This window comes from Talpa europaea, assembly GCF_964194135.1.
Source record: "Talpa europaea genome assembly, chromosome: 11".
Classification (NCBI taxonomy): domain Eukaryota; kingdom Metazoa; phylum Chordata; class Mammalia; order Eulipotyphla; family Talpidae; genus Talpa; species Talpa europaea.
In genome coordinates, this window is record NC_140078.1 from 91,212,736 (window position 1) to 91,240,545 (window position 27,810).

General features: G+C 38.5%; 1 protein-coding gene across 4 annotated transcripts in view; it reads left to right on the top strand.

The window, feature by feature from the left end:
* Nucleotides 1-21,771, top strand: part of SATB1 (SATB homeobox 1) — a gene marked incomplete at both ends in the record, with an annotated part of 70,260 nt that extends 48,489 nt beyond the window's left edge. Inside the window, 3 exons of one of the 4 annotated variants that reach the window (XM_084247421.1) lie at nt 18,821-19,024; nt 19,603-19,707; nt 21,274-21,771. In XM_084247421.1, the coding sequence (XP_084103547.1) occupies nt 18,821-19,024; nt 19,603-19,707; nt 21,274-21,771 (807 nt within the window). Of the gene's footprint in view, nt 1-18,820; nt 19,025-19,602; nt 19,708-21,243 lie in introns of all 4 variants that reach the window. The other 3 variants (XM_084247422.1, XM_084247423.1, XM_084247424.1) reach the window with 3 other exon arrangements.
* Nucleotides 21,772-27,810: the final 6,039 nt, after the last annotated feature.

A 27,810-nucleotide genomic window follows, 5' to 3' on the forward strand; every position in this document is an offset into this window, starting at 1 on the left:
GACTCTGCTTTACAAAGTCATCTTTTATCCTAAATTGATAGTTGAAGGTGAAGTGTGGACTAAGAATATTTGGGGGTAGTTCCTCTTTTTGGAAGCCCTTCTACAACCAGCTGTGACAGTTGAAGAGTTCTTCAGGCAGAATCTGGTGTGTACACAGTGGTGTGGGGAAGGCAGCAAATCATTGAGGTTTAACTCTCAATAAGAATTAATCTTCAAACTGCATGTCATTCAGTTAGACTTCGCACAGAGCTCTATCACTGATATAATCCTTTAACAAACGACCAGGCTAGAAAACAAAGTGTTTTCTCAGAAGTCTCAACAGTTGTCTTTTATGTTTTTGATAGTAAAGGTGGATTTTATTTTAGCTTTATCTTCTTTTTTCCTCATATGAGGAATGAAAATAAAGGCCGTGTGAAATGAATGAGCTATGAAAATGCATTTATGCAAAATGACAATAGAAAAATAGCTCTGGAGGAAACTGCAACATTAAAATTTCACATCAATGAAAGGTGCTAAGAGAGGGATGGAAGAACTTATGCTGGTAATAGGAATCTCCTGTGCCTCCTTGCCCCTGCAAAAGGAATACTCAGTATCTTTAAAAGTACCTTGAGATGATTCATGGTGAGGAGTGCGGTTGCTCTGCTTTCACGCGTGCAGTTCTTTCAAGCGACAAATGAACAAATTGAGGACCACCCATTTAAAAATGCATGTACATATTTTATAGGTTAGTAGGGATATAGCCATTTATAATTTATGGGAAACACCTTGTGAAAATGTAAGTTCCAAACTGTTTGTGGGGTCACCGTGCAATTGTTACACTGGTGAAGTTGTCTTTTTCCTAAGTCTTAATCTACTTCTGTTGTATGTTCTTGGAGAATCTATTCTCCTTTGATTTCTTGATTCAACAATTCCAGTTGCCTTTGTGTATTTTTTTTTTTTTTTTTTTACCAATTCCCCCTCCAACCAGTATGCTTCAGGAATTGGGTTTAAACACACTGTTTCATAAACCGCCAGCCTCCTCGGCCGCCTCAGTGCCTCTGATTCTGTAAATCAGATCATAGGCAGCATGCTGTCATATAATAAGGTGTCTGATCCTTATTACCAGTTTGTTGATGCACAGACTCCTTCAAATTGACCATTGCAACACATGGTTTCCCCTGAAACTAGCTGTGATAATTAGCGTGGTTCTAATGAGACAGAATGTCACTGATCTTGTGCTGAACTGTCGAGTATCAACGCTACGGATGGGAACTGTCAGAGCCTGCCATCTGTGACAGCGCTTGGCATATTCCAGTGGCAAGGTAGAGCATGCTCGATCGAGTGTTTTCAGACAAATGGCCCTTTCTTGACGAGGGCTGCGTGTTCTGTTAAAGTGGAGGAGCGTTTGCCCCAACTTTGGCCTGCACAGAAGCCCATTCTGAGATCCGAAAGCAACTAAATATTTAAATTTCCGTCATGTGTCACAGAAGAGAGGAATCTTTTGTTTAGCAGGTGTGTTTTGAGTGGCAATCCTTTCCCTTTTTTTTCCTCCTTTTTGCCTTTCCCAATCGCCCCATATTGTCAGTTAACAGTGCCGCAGTCCTTTAAGATACTTTCCCCCGATTTTAAAATTGCCTTGTTTAAGAGATTTGTTGGGGAGTTGGGATGGCTCCTCGTGATAAGCAGTCTGATTTCACCGAGAGAAGGGGAGATGAGAGAACCCGTTCTGAAAGCGTGGAGGAATAGGCGAGTGGAACAGAAGAATTAAAATGGACAGGACAGTCAGATCGGTAGGCTCCAGAGAGAAGTCGAGATTTTTTCGCTAAAGTAAGAGTCCAGCGCTGCTTATCATTCCAAAATATGCTTTGTTGCTTTTTATTTCCTCCTCTCTGGCAGACCACACAGGGCTTGTTCTGAAGAACATTTTCACTAATCTGATCAGGCAGCCAAATACGCCGGGAAAACTGCTTTAATGATCCCACTAATTACCTCAAGTCAATATGAACTGTATTATTAGACTGAGGGAAAATATTCCATTAGGTCTCCCCCTTGGGAGTTTCTCCGCTTTGTGATGTCACTGAAGCCTTCACCCTCTCGCTTGTAATTAATTTTATTTACACACGCAGGCACGCACAAGGTCACACCTGCACAACCGGCGCTGGCCAGGGAGCTTGTGGCACTCCGGCTTAATCAGATCTGTCATAATTACCATTCTGCATGTTTCTGACACACGCTGTGAAATATTTCAATTTAACTGCCGCTACCAGCACAACCAGATGTAGTGTGAGTGTGGCTGCATTGGAAATATTATTCCTCAGGATAAACTCTCTCCTCCTCCTCTTTCCTCCCACCCCCCCCACCCCCTTTGCAGCTAATGTGGCACAGAAGCTGATGTATCCTGTAAATCTTGAATGCAGCGCTAGATTGATAACAGGCGATTAGACAGTTTAACCACAAACAGCTTGTTCATTTTTCACAAATGAAAACCACATGTGGTGTAACTAAAATTTCAGGCCCTTTTTTTTTTTTAAAGGGTTGGGGTATACATGTGTGTGTATTGAAGATGTGCTTAAATAAAAATAAATGCAATCCATAGCAGTTAAGTGTGGAGAAAGCGGAGGAGAAGTTACCTAGTTTTTTCTAGGATCTTTTTTCCCAAAACCTTCATCAAATTCTCTTTTCCTGCTTTCACCAAAACTCAGATGGGGAAAAGATAGGTTCCATTCCTTTTCTATACTTTTTAAATTTTATTTATTGTTGGATAGGAGGCCTGGCATCCCTTTGGGCTATGTCTTTTTGTCTTTCCTACTGTTAAACCTTTTATTTGAACATAAACTCTGAAAGAATTTCTAAGGTTGAGCATGTGTTTCCCTCATTTTGTTTTTAATGAAAGGTTTAGTTAGGTTAGACTTTATGGTCATAGCTCAGATGATTCCAAAATAAAAAATGGACCCAGTGAGAAAATGTATTTGATAGGGATATTTGTTGATTTGCAAAATCTCTTTGAAAAGTAGAGTTGAAATGCAGCGAATCTGGTTTTTATGGAAATGGTGGAGGCTAAACTGGCAGTGCAGGTGCGGGCAGTTCCATGGAGGAGTCCAGCCATAAAAAGAAATTCAAGTATTGGAGACATAAGAAGGCAAATAACTGCTGGAAAAGTAAACTTAGGAGAGGGGACAGAAACAGGGTCAGTGGTGATTTAAAATCATGGTCTAGAGAAGGCCACAGCAGCCCCTCCAGAGAACATGTAATACGTAAAGATAACCTAGTTCAAGTCTATCAGTGCCACATAAAGTAAGCTTTTGCTTTTTATCTTTATCTTACTACTATACTTTACTACTTTAGCGATGAACCTTGCTCAGAAGTTTTCTAGGATTCTGTAGTGACTCCTGTTCTCTGAGAAAGGGTGCTATTTTACAGAGAATAGGGGTCTCCCCAGTTTCCTTACTTGATTCATTTTCCCTCTTTTTAAGTTAACTTCTCACATGATTTAAAAGAAAAAAAAAATCTATACTTCCCGCTTCTTTCCTGGAACTTTCTTCCCTCTGATCTTAGTGTACTTCTGTGTTTACTCCATATCTTCCAACTCTGAGAGACTTGGAATACGAAAGTAGAAAAGAGGAAAAACAAAAATAATGGCTTTTTGTTAGAGTACTTCTTCTAACCCAGCTGTGAAGGGGTACACCTGGTTACTACCAACCATTAGATCAGTTTCTTTGCACACTCTTTACCTGCCTTTTTTTTTTTTTATAATCATTTTGCAAGATGCAGTTACTGTGAAAGATCTGATTCAACTCCACATCACTGATCTGTCACAAGAGTATTTCCTGTCAAGTACAGATAGCACCTCAGGATCCTGCTTATTAACACAGAGGTGAAGGTTCCTTTTGCTAATCAGTGAGATCAACCCACTACTACAGTCACTTATATTTTAGGATTCCCAAGAAGAGGTTTGATATACATAGCACAGTTGTATGGGGATGAGCCAAGAAATTAGAAAAGTGGAGATAAAAAAAGTTACAGCTTATGACTTCATTGCTGTTGCCCATGTTTTAATAACCCAGAAGTTTTTGGCTCAGCTACTTCAAGATATGTTAGGAATAAGCCAATATGCAAATTGAATCACATTTTTTTAGTCACTGGTAAGAGTTCGCCAGTTAAAGGAATTTTGACTGTTCTATGATAGCAAGTGAAAAATTTCATTTGCAACCTTGCTTTCTGTTTGTAAACTTGAGTTTTTGTGTATTCTGATTCTTTGTGTCTAGCATACCTGTTGATATAGAAGGAAATAGAAAAGGGCAAAAAAAGTTGTTTAGGGATGCAGTGATCTGCATGGAGTTTGAGAATATTCATTATTTGCAGTAAGAGGGTAAAGTGTGTCTTATTAAATTGAATTAGACTACAAGAATCCCATTGTTCAAAGAAATTTCCTACAAATTTCTTTATGAACCTGCTAGGTTCCTTTCTAATAAAAGGACAGTTTTCATGCATTTGTTAACTGGTCACAGTTGAAGATACGGTAGAAGTTCATCAACTTTCTCCTGCCCCAGTGGAGTCCAGCTTTCTTAACCCTTCTACAGGTCTTCCTGAAAATGTACACGAAAGAGAGCTGGTTCTTTTGAATATTCTTTGCTACTTTTTTTGACCCCCCACTGTCTGAATTTGTCACCTCCTTATTATCATCATTGATCATTCACACTGTAGCTCCCTGTGGTTTTTTATTCAGAGCTGAAAGTGAAGGGAAGACATGGCTCCTGATTATCTGTGTCACATAGAAATAGGGTGATGGTAGCTAATCTGCAAACTCATGGTTGGTTTACAGTAACAAGTTGAAAGTGAGCTTCATCTTTTAGAGAAGGCATCAGGGTTGCAGAGTCATGGACCCAGCTCCACTGCTGCTATGCTGAGTGGCCTCTGGCAAATAGCTTAACCCTCTGTGGTTTTAAATTTCCCCTTCAAGAGGTAAAAGAGATCGCATCTAATAGCCTTTGCAGTTCAAGGTTCTGTGTACATGTCGCTAAAATAGGTGCACAACAGTAAAAGAGGATGCTGTTTTGATTGAAGTTACAGCCGACAGGTGTGTTAGTCTGGGAAGGAAACAGAGGAGGTAAGCTGTTGAATAATGGAAGGGCTTAGTTTGGGGGGATAAGGCAATGTTTTGTGATCCGTAGCCAAAAAGATTGCTTATGAGTGGCATCTAGACTTGAGAATTGCTCGCTTGAAATCCAGTTGTAAACTCCATCTGATTTTGTGTGAGAGGAGCTCAGGATTGAAGTCATCTCATCTGAGACATGTCAGTAGATCGCTGGATGATGACTCTCTCTTCTGCATCCTACAAAGTCAGGGCACCCAGAGATGAGGCGAGGAGCGGGCTGGGCTTAAAATGCAGTTGGGTCCCAGTGGGATGCCAGCAGAATCCCCAGTTTCCTCCTTGCCATGTCTCTTTTGGTCTGAAGGTCTAGCTTTAACATCTCCTTTGTTTGGGTGATATGCATTCTTGGAAGGATAGCCCAGGAAAGAGGAAAAAATATACCCAGTCTGAGAAATCATGCATTTGGAAAAGGCCAGTGGGATAGGGAATAATCAAGAAAAAGGAGACAGGGGATGACAGTTCCTCGGCAGGAATATCTTGAAACTCTATTTGCAAGTTCATAAATTGTACCAGTAGCATTAAATAACTGCTGAGCCCATCCCCAAATGTCTCCCTTAAATATTTGCCCGTTTTACTTACGGTACCTTCATGAGTGCTCCCTGTCATGGGTGCTACTCGGCTGGTTCATTAATGGAGTATTTGGTGGTTTAAATGAAATGCAGATTAGGTAAAAATAAATTACTTTCAATAAGGTCAAGGAAGTGAAGGCTGTAAATAAAATATACATTCACAAACAGACAAATGCTATTAGGAAATTCAGCTCAGTCCATGCCAAGCTGTTACTGTCTAAATTGCCTCTTTCTTCCTGGCTTGCAATTAATTTTTGCTTGTGTGTTTGGAGATTGGGGGAAGGGTAATAGCCTAATGGGTAATGATTTTATTTTAGTATTTTGATTAAAGAGACTAAATAACTTGGACCCTGGATAACCATAAGGACTAAAGCCTTATCCATCAAGCTTAATTTCTAGACAGGAAGTTGTGTTTATATTTCTGGATAAATTTAGCATTGAGCTGCATATAATATAAAGTGATGCGATGATTTCTGCTCACTTATTTTCTACCTATGTCCCCTGCCCCATCACTGTTTTTCCTTTTTTTCCTTTTTTTTTTAATACTCTATTAGACTAGTAGCCTTCTGCCTCATCCTCAGATCTTGAAGGCAAGTGCTTTATAAACATTTGCTTTTTGAAAAAGCTGTGATGAGAACTAGGATCATTAATGACTACTGCTGGTTCCCAGCCTTTGCATAGCTACTCCTCTTGCCCCGCACACAGCATGCCCATGCCACAAGTCCAAGCCTTGCCCTGCCTCCAGCTTGCATATGCTCAGCCACCTTATCTCCTGTTTGGGAAAACTAGGTGTCTTTGGAAAAACTTAGTGTTCCTCTCCTGGCAGACAGACATTTCTTGAAGGACACCCTGCTCATCTTGTTTACCTTTATGGTGTGACATTAGCTAAGTTAGACCATGGATGCTCTATTCAAAAGCTGAGAACCCATTTTCTGAGTTTGTAATAGGACCAGGATAAAATAGGTGTGTAGTTGACAAAGAAAAAAGAAAACTAAAGCTGTATAATCATTGTCTTATGAATGAAATCTCATCCAGAAATAAAATGTACCAGTCAGATAAAGGTCTTGCCCCATTTTGATTGATGAGAATTTTATGGGGCCAAGGGGCCAAGGGCTTCTCATCTACTCCCCCCTCTGCACAGCACGAATGGGAGCTGGTGAAATAGCCCTGGTGGACACGTGGGGCCTGCAGAAGTGTGGGAAGCAGTGGAGAAACAATAGTAGTGACTCCCTCTTTCACTCTAGCCTGCCTCCAAGAGGCATGGTCGTTTAGTGACCAAAAAAAAAAAAAAAGTTGTTTTATGAATTTATAAGGCAGTTCTGGAAAAATGTTTGAAATGCTTGGTCTGTATGTATGCCTAGACACATACACACAGGCCTGCATATGGACAGGGCCTATTCAGGATGCTATGGATGACTCACAGCAGTATTGGCAATAGCTATGGATTTGTTACCGACCAAAATCAGAAATATTTTCATATCACATGTTATTACACACATCTCAAAATGGTATTTCTCCATCATCATAAAATTATACTAGCTATTAGATCTATCCTTCGACCTTGTTAGTGTGTCAAGAAACATGTTAGTATAGCACAGGTTTTTGATGACAGTATTTACGGACTGATTTTCTTTGTAAGCTTATATATTTTACTTCAGGTGCATAAAGCTTTGTTCTGAGAAGGCATCATCTGTGGGATATGCCAGATTGCCCGAAGGGCCCATGGCACAAATGAAATGAGATTGTGATTAGATAAATTGCACATAGGAAAAAATAGATAGGGGTTTTAATACATTGACTGAGAATTCTTGAATTTTCCAGGAAAGCATTAGTTACCCCTTAGCATGCTTATATGTATGTCAAGTGCCCCTCACTCCAGACCACCTGAACAGGGGTTGTGATTACTGCAACAACATTTAAAGCAGCGACAACAGAAAGCTTATATCCCACCCTGTGTGCGCTGCAGGATGCTGAGAGAGCGCCTTTGCCCTTAGACTAGATGTACATACTCTGACAGTTGACCACGCCTTCAGGAGCACGTAACCCCGGAAATTTACACTGCCCTTTCCTCCCAGGAAACTGAGTGTTGGATAAATGATCCCCCATCATAGCTGTCCCTTCCTCCCCTCTCAGCCCACATACTAAGTAACACAGAGTCACCATTTAAAAGTACATTTTACCTGCTCACAATTTCACCTTCACAGATGCTAGTGTATTCCAAAGGGCACCTGGGTGAGCGCTGTGGGGCTCTGTGCTGGGAAAGAGAGGGCATTCAGACTCTACTCCTGCCTCCCAATTCCTGGGACCCTTGGTTCCCCCAGGTACAGCAGGAGAGGTGGTTGGGCGGAGTAACAGAGGCACAGTGAGCCTTGCTTCTGTCATCTCTTTTATTGGTAAAGAGATAACCTAGCCATTGTCACCGGGACCCGCCCGATGTTTCTAGAAATATTTATGCTTTCCTTTTTTAATGCCTACTTGTGAATCACAAGATTTGAGTCTCTCAATTAAGCCAACTTTTGATGAGTAGGTTTGTATAATGGATAAAATGATGTGGGTTTTGGCCACAAAATGGGTGATACTTTATCAGCAAAATCATAAGCAACTTGGGAGCTCATAATGACCCTGCAGCTTGATTGTTCCTCTTAGGATATGATTCCATCACTTTTATAATCCCGAATTGCCTTCCCCTGGTTTGCAAAATTTTTTTTTGTTATCTCTTCCTAGAATGTCATAGAGGGAAGATTTAAATTTTTAATTCCCAGCCCTAAATATGCATAATGGGGAGTGTAGCTCATTTTAGCAGCTATCGGCAGTATTGAAAAGTTTTATATAAATCAATTAAAAATGCAGTGGCAGAAATAATATTGTTTAAAATAACCCGGCAGTTGATTATTTTTGTAAGCAAACAGATCACTGTATCAGGTAAATTGTTATCTAAAAATGCATTACTTTGACAATTTGTATTTATAGATTGGGGTTTCTTCACATGTGCCCCATTCATATATCAACATTTCATCTTACTAGTCATCATAGTTTTCAGTAGAAGAATAAATCTCGTGAAGTTTTAATAGTGACATTAGGAAGCAATGTAACATTACAGTGTAAGAGCACATACTTAGGTGGGTTAAGGGATTTTTTTTGAAAAAGTGCAGTTTCCCATTAATTTTCTTTGAACAATCAAATATGCTTGCCTCTGACAGAAGCCTTTCATGGTACATCCCTGCCTCTTTAAACCTAGTCAGCTAAGTTCAGTTTTAACCTATTCCTGTGAAATGCAACATCACCACTATGGGTATAAGTTGGTGGATTTTGCTGTAGTATTGGGCGCCCTCAGGAATCAGAGGTGGATACAGCTTCCTGCCACTAACTCAGTAGTCCAGCTTGTGTCATTTTTACATCTTTCTCTGTCCTTCAGTGTGCCTCAGGGAATCTGCTGTATTTTTACACTCACTCATTGAAGTGTGAGCCTTAGGGCATCTCAGACCCCTTCGGTGTGGGAGAGTAAAGAGTATGCCATTCAAAGGGCTATTTGTGTGGACATATGTTTATGATAAATGTGATTCATGAGAGATGGGGGTGGACTGGAATAAAGTAACTCATCAGCACTAGTTCATAGAAGAAATGCTGAGGGCCTGAAACAGCCGTATGAATGGAAAAGGAACAAATTCAACAGATGATGTGAGGGGGGTATAACTGACAGGAATTCATGATTGCTTACTTTTGGAGGAAACACACAAGAAAATCACATATTTAGTTGAAGGTGTTTGCTATTTTTTTAAATTAAAAATCAGTATGTTGTCATTATAGAAAAAGAAAGAAATGCATTCCCAGTTACCTAGAGATGCACAGATTCATGTTCTTTGTAGACTTTTATATGAATATATATGTGTGCACATCCATATATGTGTGTATATATACATATATGTCTCTTGCATTCATTTTTATGTTATACTTTTTATTTCCCCATTGAGGTATATCTAAGTTATATTCAACTTTTACTATCAGTGATTATTATCCTAATGATTATCCTAATGATAAATTCTCTGAAGTGGAACTATTGGATTAAAAAAGGCATTTGTGTTTTAAAGATGATTGCTAGACATTTCTACTTCCAGCATTTAACACTGTCCATCAAAAAGATGCCAACTTATGTTTGAGAGAGCAATCTTAGCTCTGGTAACTGGGTGGGTTGTGATGCTATTAATTCATGTAAGCTATGTAGGTGGAGAACCTAGTTTGTGGGAAGAAGTTACTGGATTCAGATTAGGATGTATTAAGAGTAACTGAATTATTTTTATTAACTTTCTAGATATTTAGATCTCTTTAGGTTATCTTTGTGATAATGACAAAAATAATAAAAATAGCTGACATTCACCATACTGTTACATCATGTCAACACCCTGCATGAATGATTTTACTACCTGATGAAAGGTGTTAAAATTATCCCCCAATTTATAGAGGAGAACTTGAGTAAATTGACTGAGGTTACAGCGCTATAATAGAAGAACAGGAGCTCAAATGAAAACCCAGACTTTCTTAACAGATAGATCTTAGAAGTACAGTATATAGAGGAGATGAAGTCACAGTAATAAAGTTGTATTCTCGGGAAAGTATGATAAAAAAGTTATTGCAAAAGAGGAGTAGGCATAGTTAATTTGAAAGCAACGGGTCTGCTTGTTTTTCCTAGCACGCTGTTAATCCATCTCATTTCCCCATTGTACTCTACACTTTAAATACTTCCTATACTATCACTCTGCATCAGTAAGACCTTATTGACCACCTTAGTCCATTTCCTCTTCCTCACTTCCTGGATCCCACGTGATACCTGTCAATCATCGACCTTTATTATGTACTGCCTTGGACCAATACTGTGAACTAGTTAAGACAAGTACTTTTGGTTAAGTTCATTGTTATCATAGACCAAGCCCCGGGCCGAATAAATTCTCTTTCATTTGTACCAGCCAAGATCCTGTGATTAATACCATGATTATCTATACTTTGTCAAGGAGGAATCAGAGACTCAGGAAGGTAATTTGCTCAAGTTAACATAGATGAATGCCTGTTCGCTATATAACTCTTTATTGGTATAGAGAGGTGCTTTTGTATGACTTGAAGTAGAGTTAGTGAAAAATAGGGAAACTTTCCTATTAAACTTTCCTATTAAAGAAATGGGGAACAGAATATGGGGGAAGTGTTTAGCAATAGCTAATAAATGATTCAGTGAATTAGGACATGAACATGATTAGGAGGAAACTTAAGTGCAGCTCTAGGGAATGAACTTTTTTCCTAAATTGAGAAGTCTCTTAAGGTCCCTTTGAGCAATAGGATAACTTTGCGCATTTTGAAAGCAGAAGACCAACGATAATATTCAGCCCAGTATTCCTTTTCTAAGGGCATCTCAAAAATGGCTTAGGAGACTCAGGAAGGCTTAATTAAAATTGTTTTTTGGAGCTCTGTATGGTAAAACTTGTTCTCTTATTCTTCATCAGAGTGTGTCCATTGTAAACACATAAAAAACATGGTTGGTGCCTAAGACATACATAATTCACAGAAGAGGCGCCCTAGCTCTTGCAAGTCAGTGCAGGGTGGAAGGAGCAGATGGTTCATTGTGATGGAAGCAGAGGGTAAACTTGATGGGAGTATGATAGCATGAACCTTGGGAGTATTGAGTTGGTTTAATGACACTAGTTATGAAGAATGAGGACCGAATAAACACTGAAGTAAGGTTTGAAGGTAGAGTGTATAAATGTTACAAAACATATCACTGGCATTTATGTAATGTCAAAGATACATCTTAGCTTGAAAGAAAAAAAATCACATTTTTTCAGAAGTCATATTCAAGTATCAGATCTACGAGACAGTTTTTTGTTTCATTTATGCTTTGAAGGAAATACCCTAAAAACAGATTTGAAGTATATTGAAGAAATTAAACTTGTCAATTAGTTGTCTTCCAAGCCTAATGTCTTTAAAAATAAAATTAAGGCTTTCTTTGGAAATTCTCTGTTTCAATCAAATTTAACGATTATCTTCTTGCTAGCTAGTTTATTATGTTGTTAAGCGTTTCATACTTTTATCTTCATTCCTTCTTTTTCTCCTCAGACTTTTCCTTGTGAAAATATTCTTTAAAAAGGTGAGATCGCTTTAGCTGACAGAGAGAACCGTTTTTATCTACTCTGGCCAGGTTGTTAACTGAGAATCTTGGTGTGGAACAGTCTATAGGAAAAGGGGTAAAAACCCATATTTATGTGTGTCCTTTTCAGGTCAGCAGCTTTGAAAAGATAGAAATGAAGTGAACATAGAAAGCAAATGATTTTCCTTACTTGCTTGATTAAATTTTAAGCAAATTTGAAAGATTGAAAATTAAAGATCATCTACCAGTGAGCTGATTATTCCTTTTAAAGGGAGTTACCCGCGAGCCCCATTATATACACATTACTTTTTGCTAATAACAAACCTCCAAAAACTCTACTAGATGTATTTAACCTCTTAAAGACAAGGTAGAAAAAATTTACTGATGTAAGGGATTTATGGATAGCCATTTTATGTCTCTTTAGCACAACAATTTGAGAACTCATAGATTCTTGGTTAAGATATCAAGTCCCTTAAACTAGAGACCGGAGCAAGTTTTAAAACAGTAACAGTTTAAAAACTGATTTTTTTTTGTTTTCCTTTTCAGCAACTGCAAGTATCAGAAACCATATTTTGAAAATATATATATATGCACATATAATTTGAATATAAATATATTTGAAAATACCTATGTGTATGTGTATGTGTATATATATATATATTCCATATAAGTGTATTGTTTTAAAACCCATTTTCAAATAAAGTGAATATAATGGGTACTTTCAGAATGGAAAGGGCATTTGTTGGTATGTCTTTGTGCATATTTATTTTTCATGTTTTCTTTAATAAGACCAGTGTTAACTTAGCAGGGAAAGTTAATAGTGCCTGCTGAGATTCTCTTCACTTTATACAAAGTAGATGTTATTAAGTTGGGGAAAAGATTAATGTATTTCCTACTAATTCCATAGAAAACATGTATCTTTATTAATGTTAATGGTGGGGGCCTCTCATTATGTAATAGAATAATCTGCTTTAGCAAAGGTTTTTCTTCTAAAGAACTTCATAACATTTAAAGGTTAATATGTTAGGTAGAGAACAATATCTTAAGATAAGCGTTTTTATTACAGGACATGATGGGATGGTTTTTATTAAATTATATGGTGATTTGAATGGGGAAGAAGAAAAAGTGCCTCACTTCTTGCCCTCAACTTTAATGCCTTTAATCAAATAATGATCTTCTGGAAAATAGTTAATTTTAAGCATTTGGAAAGATCAATACCACTTTGCCACCAAAAAATGGCCCAGACGATGAAATTTGATGTATTTAAAGTATCATTTCACCCTTTTAACCTAGTAAATAATTTAAAATGCTTTCAGTATTGCTTTGCCACTGTTTTGTTTCTCACTGTTCAAAGTGTTAAGATTGTTCTCGAAAGAAGGTTGGAGTGTGGCGCATCCAGGCCTCCCTCCCGGAAGAGGGGCTGTATACCTTGTGTATCTCCAGGTCAGGACCCCAAAGAAATAACATGTTTTCGTACTAAATTTCGGGTAGAATATGTATAAAGCACAAACGGTTTGAAAATGAACCTCTTTAGGAATTTTAAAGAAGTGGCTTAGAAGCCTCATGAGTCACTTTGCCTCTTTTGTGATATCTTTAAACCTATATGCTAAAGGTGAAGGATTCAGTAGCTCTGACAATTAGAACCCTTTCCCCCTCCCCCAGCTTATAGACACTGATATGAAATTACCCTTGAGTGCAGACAGCTTTGTAAATAAAAAAAAAAATTGCCCTCTATTAGCATGTTTGTGGGCAGATTAAAAACTGTCTTCATTAGCATAAGTAACACTTACAGATTCTTTTAAAAGTAGAAAATTATTTGCTGAATGATAAATTGCTAGCTTTATAGTTAGTTGTTGTTGAAAATGTACTCATTCAAAATGCCTGGTATAGTTTAGTCTACAATACTGAATTTTTTGTGTTAGAAGTACTATTTAATGGATTATGTACTTAATCCTTGTTCCTACTACTTGCTAAAATGTAATTCATGCTTTCCACTAAAATGTTTGTATCAAATACCTCCCTATTTAGATTGATTTCTTTTAATATCATATATTATTATACTATATGCCCCAGAGATTGGAACAAAATACTCCTGCAAATAACACATAAAAGATGAGGGTGAGGGGGAATAAATACAGACTATAAAATGTTTTGCTTTTTAGAACTCAAATTACCATTCTATTTTTCAAAATGTATTTTTCCCTCTTAGTTGCAGCAAGAATTATGTCATTTTCTTTCTCTTTTTCTGGCTCTCGGTTTTAAAATGTATATGTACATAACGATAATATGTACATATTTGTGTATTAAATGACTCTCTTTCTCAGAGCTAAGACTGAAGTCTTTTTCCTTCGGAGAGCTAGTTGTGTTCCCTGCGCCCTGCTTTGTCACAGACCAGGCCATAGCAAGATTCTCTTTTTATGTGTGTGAGGCTTTACAGGTACACTAAATTTATTCGTGAAAGGAGGTTACTTTCCTGACTCAATGAAAATCATTGTGCACCCCTTATCTGTAAAAAATGTTAGAAGCGAATTGACTTGAATTAACTGTTCTAAAAAGAGTGGAGTGGAAATCAGAGATTGAGTTTGGTTGGAAATTAGCAGCTGAGAGATGAAGGTGCCAGGATTTTTATTTAAATGTGGTACAACAAGATTCTGTCAGAAAAGCACATCATTAGAATATTGAGTTTAGAACTGCTAATTTTTCCTTTAAAATGAGCATACAGTCGTGTGTTTCATGGACCATAATAAATTGCCATTGTGTTGTCATTGAGTTTGTTTTGCTTTTTTTCAGGACTGGCTTGGCAGTCACTCCGCATTTTCTCTTTTCCTTTTTTTTTTTTTCCCCCTCCATCCGATGTTTCTTTAATAGAGCCCTAACCAAAGCCAGTCAAAGGAATGTTCTTTATTTCATGCAGTCTTAGGTTTAGCATCTTTTGCACCATTTTCTTGCTTACGGTAGCAAGACATTTGCAGATGGTTCTTGGTTACTATAAAGTACATAACAGTATTTCCTTTGTGGCAGATGGATTTAAGACTTTTAGTTCTCAATAAATGTAGGTTTACAATACATAACTTTACAGGATTTGTGTTGTATATAACAGGTTTGAACATATTATCTCAGAATTCATCTGCATGGCATTTTCAGCTTATTCAGGGCCCATGCCAGTTTTTTTAAGTAATAGGGGGAGCGCTGTGATTGATAGCAACAGCTCAAGGCGTGATTTTGAATAGAAACAAAGGGTTTAGAACAGAAGGTGTCAAATTAAACTTTGTCAGTTTGAAAAGTAGTAACATCCTGAAAGTTTTACTGATTTATTTACATGTGGCTACTGTTTATATTTTGCCCTCTTTATATGCAGTGTAATGTTGCTTGGCAAATTTACTACATTTAAAGTTTAGGTTGTTCCTTGTACCATTTTAGTTTTCTGAGAATGGATCACTCTCATTATGTTAAGATTGCTAATCCCCTGTCTCTTCTCATTTTGAGAGTAGTTCCCTACTCGGGGGAAGGCCTAACAACCGGTCAGGTCCCAGAGGCCTGCCTGAGGGATCAGTGTTGGATTTTACCACAAAGCGTTGTGTTGTCTTTCCTTTCCTTTCTCCTCTTCTAGTAAATCTGGATTTATTGTTTGCAAACCAGTACAGTACTTAGGGGACTCATTAGTTTTATTTGTCAGATATTACAGTTATTCTGACATGTGCCTAGTTTTCCCTGGTTTATTTGTTCTAGCAATATCACTTAGAGAAGAGTCACCTGGAAGAAGGGAATGGGGAATTGGAAAGCATTTCACTTTAAGTCACTTTCTGAAAAACATAGATCAGATTACTGTCATGATTAATAAAGTCTCAATCAATAGAATATGAAGTAGTCAGAATATTCCATGGTTTTAAAATAGTATTAGAATAAAGTTTTGCCAGTGTAAATTGGGAATGAGCCAATTTATTTCTTTGCTGACAAAGAACTAGTGTGTCAAAATATCTGCTTTCCATTATTTTTAAGAGAGATGCACATCAAGGAAAGCACACACACCCCCCTTTTTTTGGAATACCCTTGTAGAACTAACAGTTCCCAGCTGCACCGTTAAATATTTTTCTAGGAAGCATCTGATTTCAGTCTCTTAAAATCATCATGTCTCTTGAAAGGCTAGCAGAGACATGTTTCAAAGTTATAATTCATCAAATTATTTTTAGATAAGGAATTAGAAGTATTATTTAAGGGCAGAGGTTAATAGCAAACTACTGGAAATGTTATGTTAGTCATGGGCAATTAATAAAAATAAGGATCCGTCTGGTAAGTATAAAGACACAGAAGTGACAATATGAGCAAAATATTTGTTGAATGAGTCAGGGCTCTTTTTCTGAAATATTTGTTAAACCAGCATGAATGTGATTGTTTAGGAATTAGCTATCATTATTAGCCACTTTAAAAGAACTAATGATTTTCTTTTCCAAAGAACATCTGTGATCCACATGTTTTTTTCACATAGATCCAAGCGCTAACTGATCTCTGCAGTACTTTAAAAAGTTTCTAAAGGATTTGAAAAATTATTGGAGTTTTCCTGCTCTCTCAAGGAAGCTTTTCTTACAGGAATCGTTCTTTAACTTTCAGCAATTTTTAGTTACAAGCCTTTATTTCTCAAAAAAAAAAAATCATAGATGCTTAAAGTTTAGAATGTTTATTTCTCAAAAAAAAAAAATTCATAGATGCTCAGTGTTTAGGATGTATGGCAATAGTATTATAATTGCTAAGCTGAAAGAAATTAAAAAAAAAAACAACTTTTCTGTTCCTTGTGAACCTTCTAACATCTCTTAAAAGGCAAATAAAATAGTAGTGAGCGCTGTGTTTGGGCCTGGGCCCCCTCACTCACCCTAGCTGAAGAATGAGACAAGGGGCTGGGGAGAAGTCCTCTTAATTATAGTTGATATGCAAACAGATACATCTCTAAAACCTGCACAGCATCAAAACTTAGAGGTAAAGTGCAAAGAAGTAACTTGGATGTAGAAGCAAAATATTTTCATGGCTTAATCCTGAGAGCAAATATTAGTCAGTAAGAGCTAAATAAGCATCCTCAGGGCATATAAGTGGGTCTCTAATATTGGAAATATTCAAATGTAGTTTTTAGCTCATATTACAGTTACAGTAAATAGAGCTTAAATATCACATCATCTATCATATTATTCTGGAAATAAGCATGGAATTGGCATGGCTGGAAGAGAAGCATGTTCAGTGACACTGTAATCACAGTTTGTTTTTAGTTTAGCTAACATTCTTTCAGAACTGCTTGTTCTCTTAGCCTTGAATTATAGTTTCAGTGGCATTGAACGTTGAGAGCATGACTTCATGGCTGTGGCCGTGTACGTATTTGTTCATTTAGAGAATCAGAGCTCTTTCAGAAACATTTCTAGATCTCATGGATTCAACAGTCGTCACCCTTACCTGGCTAGTAGGTGGACCTTTGGGAAGTGAAGATGTTAGTTCTCTATCTCGCCTTTTAAAAATCTCTCAAATAAATCATTTGGGGGAGTCTGGACCTTGCTTCTTCCCACTGTATATCGAGTTGGGAGGAGAATTTTCTTTCCAGTGATTGTTTCAGAAGGGTAGGAGAGTCATGCTTTTGCCTTGTCTCACCCCAAAGAAAGCATTAAAAAAAATAACCAAAAACCTGACTTATTTCTAAAAATCAGATCTACAAGAAACTATATTCTTTGTATTCCCATCCAGCTATCTTATTTGGAATTTCCTAGAAACCCATTTGTCTTTGGCTTTGCTTTTAGGGATCCTGATCTTAATCAGCGAATCAGGTGCGCCTTATGATTTGAAGGTGGAGCGGGGTTGGGAAGAGAAAAGGCCTCAGAAAGAACGTGGTCTCAGATCATTTCTAACCCTGATGTGGGGTGGGGGGGGGTGAAGGAAGCAGAAGAACGGGATGGCTGTCTCTAGAGATTAAGTTGAGAACTCAGGCCCTTGAGCAGGTACTTGGTACCACAGTCACTCGGCACGCCAGGGAAAGGTCAGGGAGGAAATGGAATAAGTGAGATGACTCCAAGACATTTCTCCACAGAAGTGTGTCTCCGTGAGCTGTTAGCAGGCAGCCTGGTGCTTGAATGTGGTTGCCTTGGCTGGTGCAGGGGTGAGGGGCAGCTGTCCTCTCCACCCTGGTCTTGGTGTCCATCGTGGCAGCCCCGATGAAGAAGGTCTGAGATGGTGACCAGAAGATCTAGACAGTGTGCTCCGTCCAACCAGGCAGTTCTTGATGGATTAGCTGAGTTTCAAAACCTGGGCCTTATGGCCAACAGAGAGGTTCAAGCTTTTGACTTTCTTCGGCTATTTCTTTCCCTCTTAGACTAAGAAATCTGTTAAAATTCTCGCCTGAGAGATCACGTGTAAACTGCAGTGTAAACAGCACAGGACGGGAAGACATGACTCCGGAGTATCCTTATAGAAAGTTCTTTCTTGGAGAATTTTTCTAATGTCCATTCTAGTATTATGTCTTACATTGGACACCACTCTTGCTTACGCAGCTATATGCGTCCTTTCTCTTTTCTGTACACGCACACACACCCACACCCCCCCATTCCTTTCTAATCCCAACAGTTTAAACTTAGGAAAAAAGCATTATTCTGAAAATCTGCCCTGGCTCTAATTAAATACCCCCAGAACCCTCAGATCGCCACTCAACAGACAAGAAAGCAGGGCAAGACCGGAGCAGCTCGGCTCTACTTTCCTCCTGTTTCACATATTGCAAAATCCATGGTAAATGTGTCTTGCCCTTAGAGTCTGAAAAATATGACCCTCCTTTAAGATGCAAATCTGAACATACATTAGAAACAGAGCCCGTCTCCTCAACAGGTCAAAAAAAAATTTTAAGCAGATTGGATGGTTTTGCGCCTCTAACAGAAGTTAACTTCACAGGGTCTTTCCTTTTTAGTTCCTAATGGAAATTGCCAGCCCCCCCAGGCACGAACTGACCTGTCATGCCTTGCCTCACAGGGGTGGTTGTGTGAGCTGTTACGCTGGAAGGAAGATCCTTCTCCGGAAAACAGAACCCTGTGGGAGAATCTCTCCATGATCCGAAGGTTCCTCAGTCTTCCCCAGCCGGAGCGCGACGCCATCTATGAGCAGGAGAGCAACGCGGTGCATCACCATGGCGACAGGCCGCCCCACATCATCCACGTTCCAGCCGAGCAGATTCAGGTTCGTTTACCTTGGCCAATTCAATATAGTACTGAGTAAACAGAGCTGTAAACTTAGCAGGGAAATGAGCGTTTCTCTTCTTCCCACCAGTCTAAACATAGGCTTTTTAGCAAGAGATAACAGTGCACTGCCATCTCGCTCAGGGGGATAAAAGGAAAATTAACACACTTTTCCCAACATGTGTATTGTGTTCCAGTCTCCACCCTGCAAAGTGGCAGGAACCCCCTCTTTACACTTCTCGTTTGGCACGTGTGTCTTTTTAGAACTGGGTCGTTTTGTGTGTGAGAGCTTAGAGGGTTTTTATTTGGGGGGCTGTGTTTTTAAAAATCAGAATTTTTTAAATACTACCTAGTTCTTAGTGAATCCCAGTACTGCCCCCGGGGAAAGGAGTTACTGCTTTTCTGTAGAGGAAGTTTGCCGGATCAGTTTTACTCCTGGAACTCTGTCCAACACAAGGAGGGAGGCAAGCCAATGACATCTGACGTCTGACTCCTTGGCCCACCCTGCACCTCCCAGCTCTCTCCCCACGTCCTCACGTAACTCAAGTTAGGGGTGAGTCCTGTCTGTCTTTCCTTTAGAGCTCACCTCCCACCCGCCCTGGGAGAGGAGAGTCTAGCTGCGATTTCTTAGCCGGCCTGCTGTCCCCTGCCCCGTGGCTCGGTGCTGCTCCTCGGGGGGAGCGGGCATGTTACCGATGCCAGCCAGAGAAGAGGCGGGGTGCAGAGACATGCTAATATGGTGGCGGCCAGAGACCAGGCCGCCAGTAGGCTCCGGCTAAGCTTGTGGCTGGCTTTTTCCTTTCTTGGGGCTTGTCTCCGTGCATCCCTGAGGGAACTTCGCTATGAATTTAGATGGGAAGGTCCTGAGATCAGGTAGTTTGTTGATGCTTTTATGACCTTGACTGGTTAGGGAGTGTGTTGGCATTGAGCTGGAGCTGTGTAACTTATTTCTGTTCATGGTCCAGGCCGGTTTCGCTTTTTTCCTTTAAGGAAAAATGCCTCTGTATTCCAGAATCCTGAGAGTAGTCTATCACCTGCATTGTTTCTTGGTATGGCTGTGGAAAAAAAAATATGTACACATATAGGGAGAGAGGAAGAGCGGGAGAACGCTAAAAACAATAATAGGGTTATCCATTAACTGAGTAAAAAAAAAAAAAATCCTTGAGTGTGTATTAAAGATAAAACAAATTGAGAAACAGAATCCCTTAGGATATCAAGTACGAACATAATCGTGAAAGCCTGAAGAACTGCTGTTTGGCAAAAACAAAAAAAGAGAAAGATATATGTTAATAAAAATAGTACTTGTTTGAGAATGTAAATTGTTTTTAATAAAATTGCTTCTTGGGGGAGAAGAGGCGATGCAGAGGCACATTGGAAACGGTCGAAGATGCTGCCGCTCTCGCAGGTTGATGTGCCTGGCTGGTAAAAATGAGGGCTCCAGCGTGTGCCTTGTGTCACATTTGTTATGTATCATTGTGTATGGAAATCTCAGCACATATACAGCTACTAATTATGAAAAAGTGTCTGTATACACTACATTTAAATCCTAATCACATCTGAGTTTACTACAGACAAAACAATTCGCTGGCCGATGTGTGGGGGTTGAACCTTCATTTTTCGGTAAGAAAGAAACTTGCAGTGTCAGCCTAGTGCAATTTGGTAAGAAATTATGTGTGTATTAAATAGGAACTGTCTGGTAGGAAATTCACAGACGTGAGAATCTCCACGATCCTCTGGACTCTGAGGGATAATGCTGAAGAACAGATGCTTATCCATTTTATCTGGAATTTAAGGCTAGCCATTCTTGCTCCCGGTTTTTGCCAGCTGATGAAATGGGGCAAAACACACATTTCTTTCCTCACGGCTCTGTCGCTCACCTTTCTAAAATTCCTTTGAAATCCTTTTTTCTCCATCTTTGTTAATTATTTACATCATAATTTGCTTGGCGGTCTTCGCCTTTGATGCTTATCCTTGTGGGGAAGTTTATGGCTCAGGGTGTCAGAGTTGTGGAACTTCATTTCTACCAGCCAGGCTGAAAATCCAGGGTAGGGAGGATCCAGTAACCCCATAGGGAATCCCAGTAGCCCCCGAGGCCCCCTTCGTGCCTCCCTTTCTAGCTCCTGCTCAGGCCTGTTCCTCCTGAGCCTCTGTCCCCATCACGAGGGACTCCTGCCCGCGCTGTCCCGATTCTAGCCTGCCCCGGGCGAGCTGCACACGCAGGGCGCTGACTGTCTGCTTGTTCCCTTCCAGCAGCCGCAGCCACAGCAGCAGCCGCAGGCACCACCACCCCAGCAGCCGCAGGCGCAGCAGCCGGCCGGGCCCCGGCTCCCCCCGCGCCAGCCCACCGTGGCCTCGCCCGCCGAGGCCGAGGACGAGAACCGGCAGAAGGCCCGGCCGCGCACCAAGATCTCCGTGGAAGCCCTGGGAATCCTCCAGAGCTTCATCCAGGATGTAGGCCTGTACCCGGACGAGGAGGCCATCCAGACTCTGTCCGCCCAGCTCGACCTTCCCAAGTACACCATCATCAAGTTCTTTCAGAACCAGCGGTATTATCTCAAGCACCATGGCAGACTGAAGGACAACTCCGGCCTGGAGGTGGATGTGGCCGAGTACAAAGAGGAGGAGTTGCTTAAGGATCTAGAGGAGAGCGTGCAGGATAAGAATGCTAACACCCTTTTCTCGGTGAAACTAGAAGCAGAGCTCTCGGTGGAAGGGAACACGGACATTAACGCTGACTTAAAAGACTGAGACAAAGTATTATTTTCCTTCAGCAGTGCCACTGGTATTTCCTCACGAAGGAGAGTCCACCTTGTATTCCCTCAGAAGACCCGTGCTCATTGTTTGGCCAATGAATCTTCAGAAACTTGCACAACCAGAATAGTCGGGAAAGGATGGGTCAGACTGCACTAAATGTTTTACTCTGTTTTACAAACTGCTTGGCAGCCCCAGGTGAAGCATCAAGGATTGTTTGGTGTTCAGAGTTAAGCTTTGTGTTCGCGGGACGCATGGAGGTGTGTGCCCGGTTAGCATGATGCCAGTGATTTTTTTTTTTTAATTATTATTCTGGAGCCTCCAACAAGCATTATAACTTCTGTGATTATTATTTCCTTCCTTTAATTATTTCTGTAACACTCCACACTGATCTTTGGAAACTCGCCCCTTATTTAAAAGAAAAAAGGAAAAAGAGTTTGTTACTCTATTGTATGTTACAGAAGAACTCTAGACTGTGGAATGCAGTTTAAAGATGACATATGCCAACAAATGCCTTGTATTATATGGCACTGCCGTAATTCAAATTTGTTTTTATTTTGGAAATAAAAGTTCACTGTAATTTTTTTTTTCATTCTCATCGTTACCTGATTTTTTAAAGCAAAAATGAAAAAAATGTGAAACACGATTTAGTCCTCATTATTTATTTGTAGATCCCGCAGCATCATGTTGTAATTAATTTTTTGGAAGTTTCCGTTAAATGTAATATTGCTTCTCTTGTTACCATACTGATTCTTTTCTATTTATAAGTGTATTTTGATGGGCAGTAAAACAAAGTGTCTTAAAAGTTTTAAATAGAGAAAATGTGCTTTACACAGTTGCCTATAAAAAGTGCTCTATGTTATCCAAGCAATTCATACTATAAGCTTCACTCTGATTGTTGTATGCAATTTTTACTCTCATGCAAATAAGCTTAGGTAAATAAAACTAATAGATCACCTTAGAAAATTATGCAATTAATGTGAAAATAATTGATGTTTGCAATGTGTCTTCCTTTGGTTTACAATCAATTTTAAAGCTACATCTGTATAAAATTTCTGTATAAAGGTGTATTTCTTTTTTATGAGTTCATGGCTATGAAAACACCAGCTATTTTGTTACAGCTGGCTGTTTTTATAAGTGTATCACAATTTTCTTTATGCAGAAATGTTCTGATTAGGAGTGGTTATTGACTGTAACTACACAATTAAAATTGTTTGTATGGTATGACACGGTAGGGTTTGTCTGCTTATGTGAAGTAACTTTAAAAGGGTGGCCCTCAGTTAGGTGCATGTTGATACTTTCTAGATAATATTTTACTTGATTTTAAAAGGCACAAGAGGAAACAAGTCACTGGAAACACTGTAAATTTAAATCACAGACACACACGCATTTTTAAGGTAAGCAATGAAGACGATAACCTGTTTTGGGTTAACATGTTGCTTAACATGCAGAGATAGAATGTTCAAAGGATTTTGCCAGCAAAAACACAAATCAGTCTAGCGGTGAGGTGCTTAGAATGAATTCATCTGCATTTATTCCTCAGTACTTCAGTTATGACAACTCTTTTCTTTCAGTTAATGTATAAATATTTTTAAAGGCCGTTAATAGTAACGTAAAACGTGTGTTGGGATAAGTGGACCTTCTGTATAAAAACTCCTTAGTAAGCCATGTATTTTTTTTAAAGTTATAAATGGAATGTAACTTAATCACTCTGAGCTCATTGGGTTGTATATGTCATAATTTTAAGAACATGAATAAGAATAACACACCTGGGATTGAAACACAATATTCCAAATTCTTGCTACATAAAACTCAGCAAACGCCAACATACAAAGTGAGGTGTGCTAATGGTCACAGAAAGGATTGGGGCCAGTGTTGCAGTTTGTGGATTTATTATTTTCTTTTTGATATTAGCTTTATCTTTTCCTTTCCTCTTTCTAAGGTTTCTTAAGTGGTAAGAACATTTATCTGGGTTTGTTGATACATGGTTCCGAAGTCACACCTTCTCTTTCTGCCTGTCATTCCCCAAGCCTGATGAGTTCCTTGATAAGCAATGGGCTACTTAAGAATTGTAACAAGCTGTAATTGGGTTATTGCAAACTCCCAATCAGCTTAAAATCTACTGGTTAGCTTTGAAGCACAGCTGAACTTGATATTGTATTGAAAAGTTTTTAGTTCTTTTTGTTAAATGAGAAAACAAAACAAAAAAAAAGGTTCTGCTCACTTGAGTTCAACAAAAAGTTTGAATTAATAAAACTAGATTCCATGTATTAAATATATATATATATATATAAAAATAGAAACTAAAATGCTATGAAGTTTGAAAATCTTGTCTTTTTTCCCTTTAAGTTTAAGGGAAAAGCTAGAGGAGAGAATTTTTTTTTTTTTTTTATCCAGTAACACTTAAGTGTCAGGTATGTATGAAGTTTAGTAATTTTTTTTGGAAGGAGAAATTGGGTTGCAACTAAGATTTTTCCATTCCTAATAACCTAACTTCTTTTGAAGTAGCATTTCAATCACTTCAGTGCATGTAAGAAATCCACATAATACTTGACAAGTTCTCCCTTAGACCCTTTACCTTAAGCAGCATAATGTTGCTGGTTTGATATTTTAAACCAAAAAGAAGCATGGCGATAAACAATGATGGTCATGACGGAGTGAGTAAAATTGGTTTCAGGAAGGATGGCACATTTCGGAAAAGATGTGGTCTGGGTGATCTTAACTTTGCACCCCCCACCGATGTCATCTGCTGCTCCTACCAGCTATTGCCAGTGATTATGGTACCATTCCTTGAACAAGCTTCCTCGAGTCTAAGTATTTCAGAGACTTTTAAAGCTGGGCATGACATAGCGCTTCGTGCTGTTAAGACCTTAGCAGAGTCAGGTAGTTTACGGGTAATACTCAACCTTGTGCTTCTGAATCTGTCGTGGATTCCTACCCTCAGCACTTTGCCACTAATTTGTAATACACTCTGTGGCCATATAATACTTGCACAATATGCAAAAAATAATGTTGATAGTTTCTCCTTGGCACATAATATGCAGAGTTGACACATAACCTTTGAAAACTAAGGTAACTAATATGTGCGCCCTAGTTGTGTGGCACCTGGTTACAAAGTCTGTACATATTATGTATAAAATGTGTATCGATTGACATTTAGTTCTAAGGAATTCTGAGCTTAGAAGTGTTTTCTTTTTCCCAAGTAGTGATATCTATATCTAATTGTGCTTATCTAAAATATATAGCTTGAGTAGAAAAGCCTTTTCAAGTGGTTCAAGATTGAAAAAAATGACAATCCCATACATTCCATGATTAAATTCTGCCCTATTCCCTATTGTTATTGGCTGATATTAAGGTCCTTGATTGTCACGATATTATCAATAAATGAGGTATTCTGAACTGCCTGGTGATATTTTCAAAAAAAAGCAACTAAATGTGTATTCCCTGTTATGTAGCTAGTAGAAATAAAACAACTGTGTTAAAGCAAGCCAGAAATTTGCATGATAGTATGGAAATTAATGGAGGTCCCAAAATACTAATCAGATATCCAAAACATCAAAAGACACCGAATCTACCTTACAAATAAATACTTTTGATCTCTTAAGGGGACTTATTATGGATTCAGTGTTCCTGCTGAGGCAATCCTTTTAATGTAAATACTAAACACTTGCATGTCTTTGGACAAAAGCTAAACTACAATCTATTAACATGCACATTTTTGATAAAAAGTAAACTTACTAAAGAAATGTGGTAGAAGGTGTATGTCCAGAATACTATACCTGTTTTACTTACCAAATGTTAAATAAAAATAGTTTGGAATTAATGCTTAAAAGATGAGCAACATGTTTAAGCCTTTCTTACATTACCCTACTGATGTGGATCATGTGTTTCCAAAATTAATTGCATCAAAATAATTCTACAAAAATTCCTTCATGGCTTCTTACCTTTACCAAGGTTGTGTACAGTCACCTTCTGTCAACTGTTTGCAACTGCTAATACCTGTTATGATCAAAAGCACTTGATATGGGCTCTGTTCTCTAAGACAATGGTTGATGAGGACTGAATGTAGTAAATAGCACATTACATTTTGTGTCTTACCAAGTTAATACTTGTTGAAACTAAAGTGACATATTTTGCACTACGTTAAATGTTGCACATTCTTTCTTTCTGCTTAATGGAAACTCTGTTATTGAGTATTGACTTTTTAGTGGCATGGAAATCAGCTTTCATTGCAGTGACATTCATTCATTCATGCAACCCAGAAAAGAAAATGTGTCCCACGTGCTGATCTGATTTTCTACTCATAAAAGGACCAACAGTGCCTGTTGGATGAGAATACCGAGAAGGTTCAGATACTTAAACGTGTCTATTGATTCACTGGGTTCATTTCGTGGTCATGGGATGAAAATGAACATCTGTGCAGAGCATACCACTGCCCCACAGCTGTTCAACGTGGGGAGTGGTCCCACCTACACTGCCTTTGTTTCCAATTTTAATTGCCAATTATTTGTCTTATTAGATGTCATTCAAAGGGTTCCTACCTTCTGAGCCTTTAGCATCACTGTCAAACATGTTCAAAATGGTAAGATTTGTAGCTTGCCCCGATTTATAAGGTGCCCCACACACCTATCCAGTTTTAACCCTTCATCCCCCTGTGAGGTGTTTGAGGCAGACACTGAGGCCCCACATCAATGCCTGGGAAGGAGAAATTCAAATCAGGTAATTGATTTGTGCAGCTCTGTAGTGACCACATTGGCCTCATGTCCAACTCTTCTCTATAAATTTCTACATGTTTGACTTAATAAAAGCCTTCTCCAATGCAGAAAAAAAATGCAATTGAACATTTTCAGAAATATGACAAGTATTTTGCTAATATTAAAAAAATCCATCATTCAGAATTGAAATCAAGTGTATAAAATGTTTCATTTTAAAATATGAACCCCAAAACTCTGCCCTCCTATGATAAGATCCAGATACAACAAGTATTTTTCTTAAAAAAAGAACACTGCTGTACAGGAATTTTAAAAACACATACAAAAGAAGAGAGAATAGTATTATGAACCCACAAGAATTTCTCACCCATTCAACAGTTGAAACATTTTCCCATTAATAAATCACAAAAGGCATTAAAATAAAGATGAAACTTCCTTGAAAACATTCCAACTGTTCGATGCCTTTTGCCCAAAATGATGTTACAGCATCATCTTAACTTTTTGCAATGTAATGAATTTCTGATTTCTAGAGAAAATATTAAAAGTTGAAGTCTTTCTCAGAGCTCTGAGAATTTTCAAAAAGCCAATTTTAGAAGAACCTGTGAGAATTCTACAAATATTTGTAGCATAAAAAAAAGACAAACCAGCCTCTCTGTATTTATAAACAATACGTTCTTTCATATCATTGTTGAAACTAAAGTACATAATTTTCAGTTATGCATAATAAAATATGTAATTAAGCAACATTCCATGGTGGATTAAAGAATTAAAAGCTTCAGGTGCAGAAAAGAATTTGTTGGCATTTTCTTTTTCAAGGTGGTATTTTGAGGTGTTACTTTTCATTTTCCTTTGACATCTTATACACAAATAAATAGACAGAAACAGGTGAGAAGCAGAGAAATGAAGAATTGGCTCTACTACAATAGACCTGGAAAACATAGCAGGGTAGAATATTTGCAAGAGCCCATGAAGGCTAAATTAAAAGGTACAGAAATCTTGGGAAGAAATCCTGGGAAGAAAAAACTCTAAATGGGGCATGTGCTTCACTAAAGAGAAATATAATAAAAAGATAACCGCAATTGGCAATTCCTATATTTCAAACAACATTAAATTAATTCACACTCCAATTTGTAAATCTCAAGAAACTTATTTTTTCAAATGAAGAACTACATTTAATTAATAATTCTGTGCTATAAACACTGAAGTTCATAGAGGCATTTGGCATTTATCCTATTTTTTAAAAAGGGTAATACATCACATCAAGTCAAACAACTCAAATGTCAATGTGTCACAATGGCTCCAAAAATAAATTATGCTACTGAAT